This window comes from Anomaloglossus baeobatrachus, chromosome 6 (assembly GCF_048569485.1).
Source record: "Anomaloglossus baeobatrachus isolate aAnoBae1 chromosome 6, aAnoBae1.hap1, whole genome shotgun sequence".
Taxonomy (NCBI): Eukaryota; Metazoa; Chordata; class Amphibia; order Anura; family Aromobatidae; genus Anomaloglossus; species Anomaloglossus baeobatrachus.
The window spans coordinates 436078145-436095680 of NC_134358.1; the positions used below are offsets into that span (position 1 = coordinate 436078145).

Genomic DNA, 17536 nt, shown 5'->3' on the forward strand with positions numbered 1-17536 from the left:
GTGAAATTTCTGCTGACAGGGTTTCCTTTAAAGCATAGGATAAATGGGAAATGATCTAAAATGTTCTGCACCAAAATCGCCACCAAATAGCATTCAATTCAACCCATGAAAACTAAAAGTCCCCACTCAGGTCCATCATTGGTTCACAGAAATATAGGGAGGCTTTCACATTACTGGTAGCACAAAGGCACTGGAAAAACCGCTATACCCCCCCCCCCCCCCCCCCCTCAAAAAAAAAAATTAAATACAGCAATATCTGCGCTCCCAAATCCAAATGCACCTTCTCTTCCGAGCTTCCCCATGTGCCTAAACCACAATTAGCGTCCACATGTTTGGCAGTATTGCAGTAAGGAGAGCCCGTCTAAGGCTATGTGCGCACGTTGCCTTTTTTGTGACCACAAAGATGCAGCGGTTTTTGGCTACAAAAACAAAAAAAAACGCACCCGTGGCAAAAACGCATGCGTTTTTGTTCACTGCGTTTTGCTGCGTTTTTCCAATGCATTGCATGGGTGGAAAAATGCAGAAAATAATTGACTTTTTTCACCTCAAACGCAGCTAAAAAAAAAAAAAAAAGTGCGGTCAGCAAAAATGAAAACTTAGACTTTGCGGGAGAAGTAAAGTCATGCAGTTTTCTAACCAAAAACGCCGCGAAAAATGCACTTTGTGCACATAGCATAAATTTACGTGGTGCAGGTTTCCAGAAACATTGACCTGAGCACAATGAATGGGCACTACAATGTACTGGGCACAAGAACTTATTCACAATTTTTAATTCTGCAACATTCACTGTTTTTGACACCATGGGTGTTTTCCAGAGACTAAAATCGCCACGACACCCATAGATGAATTCCCAGATGGGTGTAATTTCTAAAATTTGGTCACTTAAAGGGGGATTTCTTCTGTTCTGGCACTTAGGGGCTCTGCAAATTGAGTCCACAAACTTCTAGGAAAATCGGTGCTCCAAAAATCAAATAGCACTCCTTCCCTCTCTGTGGGGCAGCCAAACAGTCCTGTTACATGTGGGGTATTTCCACGTTCAAGAGAAATTGTGTAACGCATTATTGGGCCCTTTTTTTTTTTTACCTACTTCATTGTGAAAATTGAAAATATGGGGTTAAAACATTTTTGTGATAAAATTGTAATTGTTTTGTACACCGCCCAATAGTACAAAATTTTGTGACACATCTGTAGTGTCAATATGCTCATTGCACCCCCTGGATGAATTCACTGAGGGGTGCAATTTGTAAAATAGGGTCACTTGGTGGGGGGGGGGGGTGTTCTGCTGTTCTGACACCTCAGAGGCTCTGCCAATGTGACATGGCACCCGCAAATCATTCCAACTAAATCTCTGCACTCCAATATGGCATTAATTCCATTCTTCACTTTCTACTGTGCCTCAAAAGTAGTTTTCAACCACTTATGGGGTACTGGCTTTCTCAGGAAAAATTGCACAACAAATTGTATGGTTCATCATCTCCTGTTACCCTAGTGAATTTAGCCAAAAAAAAAAAAAAAGTTGCATTAGCCCCCAAATTTGCCGAAGATTTATATTTTTCATTTTCACAGCTCAACATTATAAAATTCTATAAAGCCCCCGGGCGTTACAAGTGCTCAAACATCGAGCTAAATTTCTTGAGGAGCCTAGTTTCCAAAATGAAGTCACTTGTTGGGAGAGTTCCACTGTTTAGGCACATTATGGGCTCTCCAAATGCAACATGGCGTCCGCTAAGATTCCAGCCAATTTTGCAGTCAAATGGCACCCCTTCCCTTCAGAGTCCTGCCATGCGCCGAAACAGTTGATTCCCACCACATGAGGTATCAGCGTACTTAGGAGAAGTAGCACAATACATTTTATGTTGCATTTTTCTTTCCTGATACTCTTGTTAGAAAAAAAATAAGCTATTTGGTTGAAGTAACAATTTTGTGGTAAAAATGTAATTTTGGAGTAGAGGAGACCTGAGGACGGGTGGGCGCTGGTTTGGGGTGGGGGACGCTTAATGAATCAACTTCTCCGAAACATCCAACAAGAAACCATTTTCCAAGAAACTTTGTAAGACGTGGACCTCCCGCACCCCGGACAAGATGATTGACCTTCTTGTAACGTCAGACGCTCAGAGCCTTCTTTACCAGCTGAACTCACTCTTGGAGCGGGAGCAGAGGTGCCAGCCAAAAGCTTGTGGTCTGCGCCTGATAGAAACTGCTCACGACAATGGCCTCCGGAGATACATATGGCGGTTGAGATACAGGATCAGAAGCTGCTTGAATTATCAGATGTAATAGAAAGTCTCCAGAAACATTCCAAGATCAGCAGAGGAGACCTTTTGTGCTGGAAAGAATTGGTATCGAAGTGCCTCGCAGAATATTCTTCAAGCAAATATTCAAAGCCAAACGTTCAGAAGCTGAAGTGGATTGTATCTGGCCGCACGGCGAGACAGCTGAAGCACAGCTACTACAGGATAGCACATCTGCCCACCATTCCAGAATCTGGCTCCTAACACAGGTTTTGTAAAAACTGACCTGTGCCCTGGACACTGGACCTCGTGCTGGATCCATAAACTGTGAAGCCTAAAGATGACTTAGCTGCTAGTTAAACAAAATGTGATATAAGGGTCGTCAAGACTTGGAGAAATGTGCACAGGACATGAGGCCCGGTGTTGGTAGGACTCTGCCTTAGGCGGAGCGCAGGTGAAGACCTGAAGGGACTGCTGTATGTTCACTACAAACTGGATGCACAATTTTGTGGGGGGAAGTTATGCAGAACGGCCAACGAGGGATTTTCCAAAAGCCAATTCCTACTTCTCATCCCTCCCAGATGTTAGTGTTGGGATACAACTGCAGTCCGTCCATTCTGCATAGGTCAGTTTTTTTTATAAAGCAGTCTGGCTCCAAATACTGCGACACGAATGTGAACTGTGACTATACCACACATGGAACATCAATATTGGCCTAACTCCATGTAAGCTCATGGCCTGTGTAGTTTCTCCAGGGAAAAAAGCACTTTACTAGTTTTTCATGTCAAGCAAGACACAACGGTCATACATGAGCTGTTAATGCAGATTTGCCCCTTGATAATATTTCTGTGCTGTGCGTCACTGAAGGGCTAGGATTTAAGTTATTAAAGTAATTAATTTGACCTTTATAACCTGATTCTGGATGGAGGCCTTCTAGGTGCTCTGTATAAGCTGAAACTTGGTCAAGGTTACTAACGGTACATGGACATCTCCTGTCCAGAAGGAAGAGGAGCTCGATCCCATGGCTTTCTGACACTAATGACAAATTAAGTAGGATTGAGGTCACTTGGTATGTAGTGAGGAAGGACAGACATGGGTACAGCCTCCATTACATTTCAGAGTTTTCTTCTACTGGAAGTGATGTATTTATATTTATTAGATGGTATCGCCAATCTACAAATGGCCTGATACTAGAGCTGCCTACAGGCTGGTACAGGCAATGCAAGTGTTACAAGGATGTGCCTCTGTACAATGCAGTAAGAAGTGAACCTTTCAATAAATGTATTGAAAAGAAAAAAAAATGTAATTTTTTTTATATTCCTGGCTCAACGTTATAAGCTTCTGTGAAGCCCCCGGGAGTTGAAGGTGCTTGCCAAACATCTACATAAATTCCTTGAGGGGTCTAATTTCCAAAATGGGGTCTCTTGAAGGGGAGCTCCACCGTTTAGGCACCTCAGGGGGACTCTAAACACGACATGTCTGCTAATTTTTCCAGCTAATTTTGTTTTCAAAATTCAAATGGCGCGCCTTCCCTTCCGAGCCCAGTCGTGGGCCCAAAGAGTAGATTTCCACCACATGTGTGAGGTATCAGCTTACTCAGGAGAAATTGTACATTTTCATTTCTTTTGGCTATCTTTTGTCATCTAGGCCCCTCAGTCACTTCAAATGTGATGTGGTCCCTACAAAAAGTAAATTGTAAATTTTGTTGGACAAATTGCACTGATGTAGAGTAGACATGAGAAAGTTATTTTTGTCTGACATGACTCAGATTTTTGGGCATAAAATTGCAAAGTTTGAAAACTGCGACATTTTCAAGATAAACACAATAAATCTGCCTAAATTTACAACTATCATTAACCCCTTCACGACCGCGGGCCGTAAAATTACGTCCTATTTTAACGTGACTTAACGACCAGGGACGTAATTTTACGGCCTAAACTTCATTTGATTGCCGTGGCCATAGCAACGGCTTTCAAATGATGTCCCCTGCTGTTTCTTACAGCAGGGGGACCTTTGCTTGACCCCAGGGGGGGCGGCATCGCCACCCCCTATCGACGATCGATGTGATTGGCTGTTCAAATCTGAACCGCCAACCACATCGATCGCACTAATTTCGGCAAAAATAATGCCCGAATTAGTGCGATCCTGTGAGATCCAGCTATGAGATGCCGCAGCTGCAGCAGCATATCATAGGTGGACCTCAAACATGCCGCCCCCAGCCCCTGCAGCACTGATTGGAGCGATCGTGCTATGACGCGCAATCGCTCCAATCAGTGTGCAGTGGGGCGGTCTGATCTGCCGGTGGCCGCCCTCCCCAGGCCTGTGCTGGCCTGTGAGCCCTCCCCCAACATGTCTGCAGCGTGGAGTGGCTGGTACTTTTGGTACCACGCCACCGCTGCTGCTGCCGCCGCCCGCCTCTGATGTCTCCGCCGCTGCAGCTCTAATGGTAAGTATTCCGCTCCCTGCGCGCTCCCGTGAAGGCCCCTGCGCGCTCCCGTGAAGGCCCCTGCGCGCTCCCGTGAAGGCCCCTGCCCGTGCCCCCCCCGATCTGCCCCCCTACGCCCCGATCTGCCCCCCCCCGGCATCCCGATCTGCTACCACCGCTGCTGCTGCAAAGTGAGTACTGTGCTCACTTTGCAGCCCGTGCGCGCTCCCGTGGTGCCCCTGCGTGCTGCCGTGATAGCCCCTGCCGTGCCCCCCCCCGCAATCTGCTCCCCCCAACCACCACCCCCCCCCCGACATCCCGATCCGCTCCCCCCGCGATCTGACTGCCTCCCCCATTATTTCTATTCTGCTTCTGCAGCTCCCTCTCCGGTCTCCCCCTCTGCTCTCCCCCCCCTCCCCCCTCTGCTCTCCCCCCTCTGCTCTCCCCCCTCCCCCTCTGCTCTCACCCCCCCCCCCCCTCTCCCCCTCTGCTCTCCCCCGACGTCCTCTTACCTGTCTTCACCGGCCTGATCACATCTGCGTCCGTCGCTGGGTCCTTCCTGGGCATTCTGCTGATCTGCCTGCTGCTCCTGTAAAGCTGTCCATCTCTCTGCCATCTGTTCCTCTGCAGCTCTTCTGGTCAGTGATCCTCCTGCTAGTCCTGTGGGTACTGTGAGTATAACTTTTTTTTTTTTTTTTTTCCGTATCCCCTGTCCATTTTTACACCTCATCCGTCCGTGCGTCCCGCCAAGCGCTGATCAGGGATGCAGATAACGGATCTGCATCCCTGCTCAATTTTTGGCGTGACTTTTTTTTTCCGTATCCCCGACGCTTTTTGTATCGCATCCGTCCGTGCGTCCCGCCAAGCGCTGATCAGGGATGCAGATAACGGATCGGCATCCATGGTCAATTTTTGGCGTGACTTTTTTTTCCGTATTCACGACGCTTTTTGTATCGCATCCGTCCGTGCGTCCCGCCGAGCGCTGATCAGGGATGCAGATAACGGATCGGCATCCCTGCTCAATTTTTGGCGTGACTTTTTTTTCCGTATCCCCGACGCTTTTTGTATCGCATCCGTCCGTGCGTCCCGCCAAGCGCTGATCAGGGATGCATATAACGGATCGGCATCCATGGTCAATTTTTGGCGTGACTTTTTTCCGTATTCACGACGCTTTTTGTATCGCATCCGTCCGTGCGTCCCGCCGAGCGCTGATTAGGGATGCAGATAACGGATCGGCATCCCTGCTCAATTTTTGGCGTGACTTTTTTCCGTATTCACGACGCTTTTTGTATCGCATCCGTCCGTGCGTCCCGCCGAGCGCTGATTAGGGATGCAGATAACGGATCGGCATCCCTGCTCAATTTTTGGCGTGACTTTTTCCGTATTTGCGACGCTTTTTGTATCGCATCCGTCCGTGCGTCCCGCCAAGCGCTGATCAGGGATGCACATAACGTATCTGCATCCATGGTCAATTTTTGGCGTGACTTTTTTTTTACGTATCCCCGACGCTTTTTTTTATCGCATCCGACCGTGCGTCCTGCAGCGGCCGATCAGTGCACTGCGTCTGTGCGTTTGAAAAGTCAAATGGCGCTCCTTCTCTTCTGAGCCCCGCCATGCGCTCAAACAATTACTTTCCACCACATATGAGGTATCTGCGTACTCAGGAGAAAATGCACAATACGTTTTATGGTGCATTTTTTTCCTGTTACCCTTGTGAAAAAAAAAGCTACCTAGTTGAAGCAACCGTTTTGTGGTAAAAAAAAAAAAAATTCTTTTCACGGCTCAACGTTATAAACTTCTGTGAAGCCCCCAGGTGTTCAAAGTGCTCACCAAACATCTAGAAAAATTATTTGAGGGCTCTAGTTTCCAAAATGGTGTCACTTGTGGGGGAGCTCCACTGTTTAGGCACCATAGGGGGTCTCCAAACGTGACATGGTGTCCGCTAATGATTCCAACCAATTTTGCTGTCAAATGGCGCTCCTTCTCTTCTGAGCCCCGCCATGCGCCCAAACAATTACTTTCCACCACATATGAGGTATCTGCGTACTCAGGAGAAAATGCACAATACATTTTATGGTGCATTTTTTCTTTCCCGTTACCCTTGTGAAAAAAAAAGCTACCTAGTTGAAGCAACCGTTTTGTGGTAAAAAATTGTTTTTTTCTTTTCACGGCTCAACGCTATAAACTTTTGTGAAGCCCCCAGGGGTTCAAAGTGCTCACCAAACATCTAGAAAATTATTTGAGGCCTCTAGTTTCCAAAATGGGGTCACTTGTGGGGGAGCTCCATTGTTTAGGCACCTCAGGGGGTCTTCAAACCCAACATGGCGTCCGCTAACAGGTGCAGCTAATTTTGCACTCAAAAATTCAAATGGCGCTCCTTGCCTTCCGAGCACTGCTGTGTGTCCAAACATTTGATTTCCACCACATATGAGGTATCTGCGTACTCAGGAGAAAATGCACAATACATTTTATGGTGCATTTTTTCCTGTTACCCTTGTGAAAAAAAAAGCTACCTAGTTGAAGCAACCGTTTTGTGGTAAAAATTTTTTTTTTTTCTTTTCACGGCTCAACGCTATAAACTTTTGTGAAGCCCCCAGGGGTTCAAAGTGCTCACCAAACATCTAGAAAAATTATTTGGAGGCCTCTAGTTTCCAAAATGGGGTCACTTATGGGGGAGCTCCATTGTTTAGGCACCTCAGGGGGTCTTCAAACCCGACATGGCGTCCGCTAATGAGTGCAGCTAATTTTGCGTTCAAAAATTCAAATGGCGCTCCTTCCCTTCCAAGCTCTGCCGTGCGCCCAAACAATTGATTTTTACCACATATGGGGTATCAGCGTACTCAGGAGAACATGCACAATAAATTGTAGGGTGCACTTTCTCTTTTCTCCCTTGTAAAAATGAAAATTTTATGGCTAAAGTAACATTTTTTGTGTTAAAAAGTAAAATTTTCATTTTTTCCTTCCACATTGCTTTGGTTCCTGTGAAGCACCTAAAGGGTTAATAATCTTATTGGATGTGGTTTTGAGCAGTGTGAGGGGTGTAGTTTTTAGAATGGGGTCACTTTTTGGGTATTTTCTGTCACCTCGGCCTCTCAAAGTCACTTCAAATGTGATGTGGTCCCTAAAAAAATTATTTTGTAAATTTTGTTGGAAAAATGAGAATTTACTGATGACCTTTGACCCCTTCTAACTTCCTAACGGAAAAAAAAATTTGTTTCGAAAATTGCGCTGATGTAAAGTAGACAAGTGGGAAATGTTATTTAGTAACTATTTTGTGTGACATATCTCTCAGATTTATGGGCATAAATTTTCAAAGTTTGAAATTTGCGAAATTTTCAAAATTTTCGCCAAATTTCCTAAATTTTCACAAATAAACGCAAAAAATATCGGCCTAAATTTACCACTGACATGAAGCACAATATGTCACGAAAAAACAATCTCAGAATCGCCAGGATCCGTTGAAGCGTTCCAGAGTTATAACCTGTCAAAGTGACACTGGTCAGAATTGCAAAAAATGGCCCGGTCATTAGGGTGTTTTAGTGGCCGGGGGTGAAGGGGGTTAAGTACAATAAGTCATAGAAAAAATGTCAATCACCGGGATCTGTTGAAGCATCCTAGAGTTACAAACTCTGAGTGACACTGGTCAGAATTGTAAAAAAAAAAAAAAAAATGGCGTGCTCAGGAAGGTGTTTTTCAGGCGGGGGGGGGGGGGGGGGGAAAGGGGTTAATTCCTTTACCTGATCGATCATAATAAAATGACATCACACTTTCCCCATCATATCCAATTAAAGCTTGTAACATTGACCTACAAAACTGTCCATAATCTGTCTCCCCTATATATCTCTGAACTAATCGGATTTCTTCCAACATGTAATATCCGCTCCTTCCAAGACCTCATTCTCTTCTCCACACTCCTACGTTCCTCACCCAACCTCCTACAAGACTTCTCCAGAGTATTCCCTATCCTCTGGACTTCTGTGCCCAAACATGTCCAATTACAGAATGTCTGTCTGATCCACCTTGCAGCCTGCAATGACCCCACTGCCTCCTCACCGCCAGCGGAGCCCCTGAAACCCTCCCAACCTACTGCTGTCCTCCACTTTGTCCTGTAGACTATAAGCCCACAAGGGCCAAGCCCTCCACTTTCTGTTCCAGTTTGTCAATGTTATTTTGTTCATTGTATGCTGTATGTAAATTCATTTTCACATGTAGAGCACCATGATATCTATGGTGCTCTCAAAATAAATACATTTTTTCCTTGGTTTCTCTTTGTCTCATGGCCAGTGTGAACATGGTCTCACAAGTTCCATGTATACCATCTCATACTCCGGCTCACTTTTTGTTTTTATGTAGTTTTTTTGTATTCACTACAAACAGGGAGTGGCCCCCTTCTCAGCGAGCTGGACATTTCATTCTGTGAATCCCCCTGACTGTGTGTGTCCTGTTGGGACCCGGTCGCTCTCAGCCCTTAGCCACATTGAGGCCTATTTTAGACCCATGGTAAGGTTTTAATATTCGAGAGTGTAGGTACTATCCCAACTGGGTACACCCTTGACGTTTGGTGGGATAGCTTTATGCTTTTTTTGATCAAAAACAGTGTTTACTAAGTACCCTATGTTTATATGCACTATGCTTTTATTTAGTTACAGCAGGGTATGTTTTCACAATTTTTTTCCCTTGGTTTCTCTAACACAAACAAGTACGTTATCCCTGAGTGAAATTTGCTGTTAAAGGGAAGCAGTCACCCGGATTTTCCCTTATAGGCATGTCATTGTTGGAAGGCTTTGTACACCTTTCTATTCCATATCTGTTCCATTATATCTAAAATGAAAAGTAAAGCAACTTGTACCTCCAGCTTCTGCGCAGACCTATGTGTGGCCATACAACAAATACGGTATCTATCAGATTCACTCATACACCCTCTATCTGTTCCATGCATCTTCCTACATCAATTTGGTAGATTTGCATAAAGTAGAGGACAGCTGGAAGGTTACATGACCCCAGCACGGGATATACAAGTTTTGTTCTTAAGACATTTATCTAGATATGAATATTTATAATTAATTCTGTTTGTAAAGTTGCTTCATATTTTCATTTAAATGCATTAGAATAATAAATAAAAAAAATTGTTTGCACTGATACACTGGCACTAAATCACCTTCATAGAAATATTGAGTGATACACTGTTGGGAGTACTTGAGAAATACTTGCCATATGCTAATTAGGACATATTTATGTAATAGTGGGACTTAGGAAGACCCAGAAAGTCAAATTATGCAATTCTTAAGAGAAAAGTAACATAATAAAGAATAGGAAAAAGAATAAGTCTGTCTAATTTAACATCTCAGAACATTGGTCTTAATTGATGGGTGACATGAAATGTGTTACATCGGTTATAGCTAGTCATGAGCATGACCATGCTCAGTACTAGTGATGAGTGCGCACGACCATGCTCAGGTGCTCTGTACTAGTGATGAGCGGGCACTATCATACTCAGTACTAGTGATGTGTGAGCACTACCATGCTCGGGTGCTGGGTACTTGTAACGAGTAGTTGGATGCTAGGATGAGCACAACTAGAGTACCTTAGTATAATGGAAGTCAAAGGGGGAACTGGAGCATTTTTCCAGGAAATCTTCCACAAAAATGCTCAGGTTCCCCCATCGACTTCCATTCTACTCAGGTACTCAAGTCATGCCCATATGACTGCTCGTTACAAGTGCAGAGCACCCAAGCATTGCAGTGCTCACTCATCACTAGTATCCAGCACCCGAGCATGGCAGTGCTCACTCATCACTAGTATCCAGCACCCGAGCATGGCAGTGCTCACTCATCACTAGTATCCAGCACCCGAGCATGGCAGTGCTCACTCATCACTAGTACCAAGCACCTGAGTATGGTAGTGCCCGCTCTTTACTAGCTAGAACATCTGCTGTAGATAAGTGTCAAAAGCTCTTTTATTCAGAAATTGCCAGTTAACATTTACAAGAGTTTAAGAATAACAGGAAATATACAGACATTATTTGCATGAAACACCCTTTAATACACTTAACTGTACAGAAACATACAAGTTGTGACACAAAACAGACAACGGGACGGGTCACATTCCAGTAATACTAAAGTGAAAATGATACAAAGCAACCAGATTAGTAACATAGAAAATACGCCAGACGATGCTACGCAGCTACTACAAACTAGCAGCATGGACTCCGCCGACTCGGGAGAGCAGCATCATCGCCTCTTCTTCCTACATCAGTAAGACCATGCACTATACATGGTGGCCACATATCCGTTATCTCTACTATATATCTAGGGCAAGGTACAATATGAAGATGGGAACTGAGAAGACTGCACAGACCTTTACTAAATCGATCTTCCCATATTGCTTACCCCAATGTAAATAATGGGGTCATGTAGACACCGTAAAGCAAATAAAAAACAGTGGTGTCTAGATCGGAGGCCAGCTGTCATGACATGAGCTAGGATTATATTATGTTGTCTTGAATGACACATTTAATCTTCATAGAGCTAAACTGGTTATGAAATTATCAGGATTCGGAGTATTTCTATGGCACAAGGTAGAAGACAGTCTTATAAATATAGTGGTCATTATCACTTGTCTATATATAGGGTAAAAATGTAAAATAGCCATGTGCCCACAATAGGGTAAATAGGTCTCTTATGGCAGGCAATGGATAATTCACTCATCATTTTTCACATTTTCTTAAGTCATATTTCATTAAAAATAAAGGCCTAGTGGGGGGGGGGGGAAGAGTCGAGAGTTTTAGGAATTAATATTTGTAATATAGCATTATAAAACAGCTAATTTGATTGACAATTCTGTATGATATTGTTATCAAAAATTTAATAGAGAATTTGGAGAGAAAAAAATAAAGGCCTAAGTGCAAATTTTTAGAATTTAATTTTTGTATTTTTTGTCTAATATACTTATGTGCTGTAATAATGAATGTAGATAAAAAGACTTGAGTAGACAGGTTGGATAGATGACAGTGTAGGAAAATGCTGATGCAGCACATTTGGCAGAATATCTTGCTGGTTGGAAAATATACTTGAACTGACTAATTTGGGGAGCAGCTTAAAAGGGATAGGAAAAGAAAAGGGAGACACGCCAATTCGATGTGATTCTAGCTCTACACAACCACTAGGCTTCATTCGATATACTGGTCAGTGTCCAGAAGATAAAATAGCGTTATGGTTGACTATGACTAGTCTTCATGGGGAATGGATGGCTGGGGATATGAATATGTACAAGAAAGTGCACAGGAATATAGAGGAATAATGGCCTACATGTGTAACTGGAAAGGTTCAAAAAAATGGTTTATATGATGCAGCTAATAAGTCTAGTTCACATTGAAGTCTTATGACCATGACATTCAATGGGAGACAGAGGGCAATATTATACACTGGACGGCAGCATTTCTGAGTTACCACGCAATACAGTCGTATATAGCAAAGACTCGACAAACAGAAAACCTTGTTGCTAACACTCATTTTAGGATTTCTCCCATTTGGCAAAGACTCTCGGATGCATTGCTTCAGTTATTGCTCTAATTATGGATTTCTTGCATTTCAGTCTTGGTTTCAGGTTATATGGTGAGTTAAGGCAGCAAACAGTAGAGTGGCCGCCTGCTGGCAAGCCAACTGTTCTTGCCTCATCACGCCGGCTCATGCTGCACATCCATCCTTCAAACCAGGTTACGTCCCAGCAGTAGGCACAGCAAGTGCCGAGAGAAAAGTTGTTGGCACATACAGTCTGATCCCTAATCCATATGTCACATTATTCACACTGCATTGACCAGCATTTGCGAAGCAAGAGACTGAGATTGCGGACATTTCTTTATGTCTGCACCACTTTCAATATCCGCACGCTCCAAAGACAGTCGCTTCATCTTGTTGTCCAGAATAGGGACAGCTCTGGGCTTGATGATGCTACTGCCGCTGTTGTTATTTATTCTGTCCTGGGCTTTGTTTTCCGATCCTTCAGCCCGACTGCCTTTAAAAAAAAAAAAAAAAAAATTAAATTACAGAACAATTAAAATCCTGTTTCCACATAAGAAGTTTTTGCCACACTGTACACGCCAATACACTATCTAGCAAAATATGTTCAAAGTAAGTGCGTGCGTGTAAGCAGTCAAAGGGGTTATCTACTAAGGTTTTTTAGTGCTCTTTGTAACATATAAAAGCCTTATACGCACCACCCACATTCCAGCAATGTGGATGCCAAGATGTACGCTGAGTGAGTGCTGCAGCCTATCAGTAGCTGTTGTGCTAAAACCTTCTTTGAATTAAACTTGGTCATTCGAGTTGTGTGTCTCGGTAGAGCCAGCACCAACATCGTTGGAGTGGCGTTAGTGTGGTAGACAACTAAAGTTTTTCAGTTTTTGTTTTAAATACTGTAGTCCACCATGTAAGAAGGTGTTATCCAAGTAGTGGTCAACCTCTTAAAAAGGAACCTGACAGCGAAGCAGATCTCTGTGGGAAAGTCCATCCACCATCGGCACTTGACAGCCGTAGTTTGGGGTCTAGTGAGTGTGATTTCTGAGGGAGGGGGAGGAACTCTCCTCTTTTTAATAGTGCATTTCATTAAAAATGTTTTCCAGAACAATTACATTGTTGGTTAATTCTAAGTTTAAATCTCTACTATGTCAAGAGAAGGGATCTGGAGAATCACACATAATAGGACTAATCTCATTGATGTTCATAAAAATGTATGAACATTATTGTCCCCCCCCCCCCCCCCCCCAGTCTAGCATCGAGGATCAAATCACCTGGATCCAAAGACTTTTCAACCCCAAAACACAGAAGTTTGAAAAGATAACCCCATAAAACTCATCCTAGTTAGAACTTTTATTGCATTAAGGGTAAAATAAGATATCTGTTTTGCCTGTAGTGTTTTTCCTTCGTTTTCTAACTTACATGTTTTCTCATTTTTAATCAGATTTCCTTGATAATAAAAGCAGTTAGCAGTTTGCACCATAAATACTGTATCTCATCGCATCCTGGATCCACCCTACAACAGGGGCCAATAGACCCCACTGACATATATTGAGGTCACCAGATTCTGATGCCTCCAATGCACATTTGGATATACCCTTAGCTAGCCATAACTTTTACTTCCCAATTTAGTGAGCCATTTTTGCTATTAGAACATTGGTTGGGACATATTAATTGATATTTATTAAGATATGAATTGCTTTTACCAGGAGTTAATCTGGTACCTTATTACCCCAATGTACATTTAATTGGAAATACCCATATAAAAACAGTCTAACAATGGCATTTATTAATGACAATCAATAGTGGAGTCAACTAATATATACTGAGCACGTTACTTGCGTACAGTTTCTATAACATTCCCTTTCTTAAAATCAAGTTTTTAGATCCAATGCGTGGTTGAAAAATTGTTGATAAAGTTTTATTTTTCACATTACGTTCTGTATTTACACACTGGTCACTGGGGATATTCTAGACCTAAAACTTCCTGGTTTTCCAGGAAATCAACTAGTAAATTTGTGAGACTGACCAAGCACCTATTTCATGGTATTGAAATAAGTGTGTGCAGAGGTAATTGTAAATGGAGGGGGAGAAATGGGAGCTAAGACATTACCTGCTGTGATTCGTGTATCCTCTGTCATCAGCTGTATATAAAAGTGTTTCCTGTCATTGTGATCCTGACTGAGATGATAATGTGACCTCTGAAAGGTGTTCTGCAAAGAACAGGAAGTAGGGGGCTAAAACAGCCCCAAGTGGCCAGTGTGAGAAATGCAAATTGTAATAAACTTTGGCAAACAACATTCACCATCAAAACCTGATTTAAACAATAGGTTTAATAACAATAGGTTCCAGTGATACATTCCCTTTAATCTGCCTTATGTTTCATTGACTTACCTCTTTCCACATCACACTCGGGTGATGACGCTCCACTGCATTCACTTCGAGGACCAAGAACAGGTGATATCAGTCCAAATTCAGAGAGAGACATAGGGCTGGACAAATCTAAGCTGCCGGGTCGGTGTGCAGGGGGAAAAGGACTCGGAACCTCTGAGGGACTTGTTGGGCCAGAGCTAAAGCTTGATAGAGACTGAGTCTCAGAGTCTTCTTCAGAAACCAGACTACTGAGATTGTCATCTTCAAAAACCTCAGAAGTCACTGCAAAAATTAAAAATGACATTTTAAAGTACAAGAATTGACAAATATCTTTTTCAAGCCTGCATACTTAAATAATCATTCTTAAAAATGTCCCATGATGGAGGTTTGCTTTATTATACATAAATCAGAGCTATATGTAAAAAGAAGGACAAACCTTGGGGAAATCGCAATTCAGGCAAACGTACTTTAGCTACAACTTCCAGCAATGATTGGATGTATTGATGGAGGTAAAGGTGGTAATTTAGGGTTATTTTGCACATGGGGAATCGCTATAATATCTTGGACTGCTAGATTAGTTCTCGTGGGGACACTTTGACCATCACCCAGTCAACGAAAACCCTCATCTCACCTTCACAAATCACTCTTAAGAAGTCTCTTATTCGGTTTAACATTTATCAATATGACAGGCAGTCTAAGATGGAAATGAATAAAAGAAAGATGCGGCATGGAGTGTTGAACAAGCGCAATTAGATTTTAGAACAGCGAAGATATATACCATGGACATCACTCATTCAAATGTTTGGAAGTTAAAAAAATTTAAAAAAAAAAAAAAAAGTATACAGCTAGCAATATAGGCAATAACCATCTTAAGAAAGTCGAGGAGATCCATCAGAAGAAGAGCTGACTTTGCGCTTTCCTACCACAGCTGGCACTTTGTGGCAAATTTATGGAAACTGTCTTAAGGAAGAGATAGTCTTCTTTCAATAGAAAATAATCACAACACAGCCTTCATTTCGCAAACTCCCCTTGAAAATAAAAACCATGTTTAGATTATTGCCAATTGCAACCAAAGACTGTTTCCACAAATCTGCCACTTACGAATTACTATCATTCCATGGAACAAAAACATTTCACAAGAACAAGGCCAAATCTAATCATATGTACTCAGAAAAAAAAACCTTTAGATTCTTCTTGCTCTGATAAACATTTTCAGAAGAGAATGAGCGGCTGTCTGGAAACCTTATGTCAGAAATTAGACAAAAGTAGCAAACTGCTCTCCAGAATAACAACATCCCACGTCAGTAAACAAGCAATGTCACGCAGGCGACAAGGCCGGCTCTTTCCTGTGCGGCAGAACAATCACACCACTTGACTTGCTTTTGTCAGGTCATCCCCTTCGACTAACTACAGGATGTTGGGTTTTGACTGCAGTAGTAAGATGCCTTTTATTTGCTGGCATTTACGGAAGATCTGTATACACCATCACCTTCTGACATGATTTAGTTCAGCACTAAACACCATTCTGTATCGTCTTTTTAAGCCATGTTCAAAATTGTTTGCCAGCCAAATTGTTACCGTATCTTTGGATAGTCAGAATCCAATTCTGTTCACCATAGAGCAGTACCTGATCCATTACAAGGTGAACACTAGCAACGCTGAACAGACCCAATTGACTTATGTTAATATTTTTGGGAGCCATCATCATAAAATGTATACAAATGAAATAAGTTATGAAACAGACTGCAGTAATCTCAATCTACCGTAGAGGCGGCAGAAAGAACTGTTTGACTTGGTTATACGTCTGTATGAATAGAAGCACAAGATTTAGACATAGTATCAGTCAAGTTCTCTCATTTCTAATGATGTATTATGATACTCATCAGCACAGAATATTCGACCCAAAAAAATGACATGGTGATAAAATTAAATCTTTGTACATCTCCATCATATCTTGGTCTGCCACAATGGTTGTCACCTATCTAAAGCTATAGAAATCTCGATATAGGTGGGCACTCTTGTGTAGTCACCGAAAGCATCAATTAGTAGACAATATATATTATAAAAATAAAAAAAAATATCTAATGGAGTGCGCAGATATCTATACACACGCACACAAATACATTTTTGTAAACGTAGGGTGAAAAGAACAGAAAAAGTCAACTTACTGGAAATTGTGTCCGACTCCAGCTTACATGCCGAGAGATCTTCTACTGAATTATTGCCCTCAGCGCCAACTCCACGTCCTCTTGGGCCCATAGCTGAAGACCGCCTACGCTCATGTATCTCATCAGAAATCATCTCAAGATTCTTCAGAGCAGTCTTGTATTCACCTTTTGCCAGGGAAAGCTTGGCTTGAAGGTCATCTACAGTCTTCTTCAGTTGCTGAAGATAGAGGGTAGGTCATTACTGATAAAGTACACCCCAATTTATACCACAATGTAGTCATGAATATTTGTCTAGCCCACTGTTTGATAAGCAGCAACTAATTAGATAGCTTCCTAACTTGGCTAGAGGACCACCAATACATACATGTTTGACTACTTTTGAGGAATGTTTTCATTGTGGATAGATGGTCAATGCGCACCCTGCCAATAAGTGTAGGTGACATTCACATAATGTGAACCAAAGATGATCTCTCTTTGCCAACAATGTGTACCTTATAGTGGAAAAAGTTAATTTATTATTATTATTATTATTATTATTATTATTAATATTAATATTTGATTTATTTGTTATAAAACTTAAAATGCATTGCAAAGTTAAAGAGGAGGTGAAGAGGACGTAGCTCCAAGGAAAGTCTGTTTAGGGGTTAACAACATCAGAGTTAGAGTCCACACAAATACAGGTATGAAAAGATTGCTTTATTTATTTAATTTGGTAGCTTACTCTGTTCTATAGGAATTGTTCTACTGGGTCTAACCTAGTAGCAGGGGTAATAGCACATAGCTACTTGATACTTAGGACCAGTCCCTATGACTAGATGTGCATAC

The 17536-nt window shown here is 42.4% G+C and overlaps 1 protein-coding gene and 1 pseudogene across 1 annotated transcript in view; one reads left to right on the plus strand and one right to left on the minus strand.

Annotated features, from left to right (window-relative positions):
* Positions 1-2228: 2228 nt before the first annotated feature.
* On the plus strand, positions 2229-2579 carry LOC142244415 (cyclin-G1 pseudogene; annotated as a pseudogene).
* An 8095-nt stretch (positions 2580-10674) lies between these two features.
* SH3BP5 (SH3 domain binding protein 5) overlaps positions 10675-17536 on the minus strand; it is a 119724-nt gene continuing 112862 nt past the window's right edge. The window contains exons 7-9 of the mRNA XM_075315214.1: positions 16712-16928; positions 14565-14825; positions 10675-12669 (exon numbers count right to left, since the gene is read on the minus strand). Of these exons, the coding sequence (XP_075171329.1) occupies positions 12458-12669; positions 14565-14825; positions 16712-16928 (690 nt within the window). The 3' untranslated portion in view covers positions 10675-12457. The remainder of the gene's footprint in view (positions 12670-14564; positions 14826-16711; positions 16929-17536) is intronic.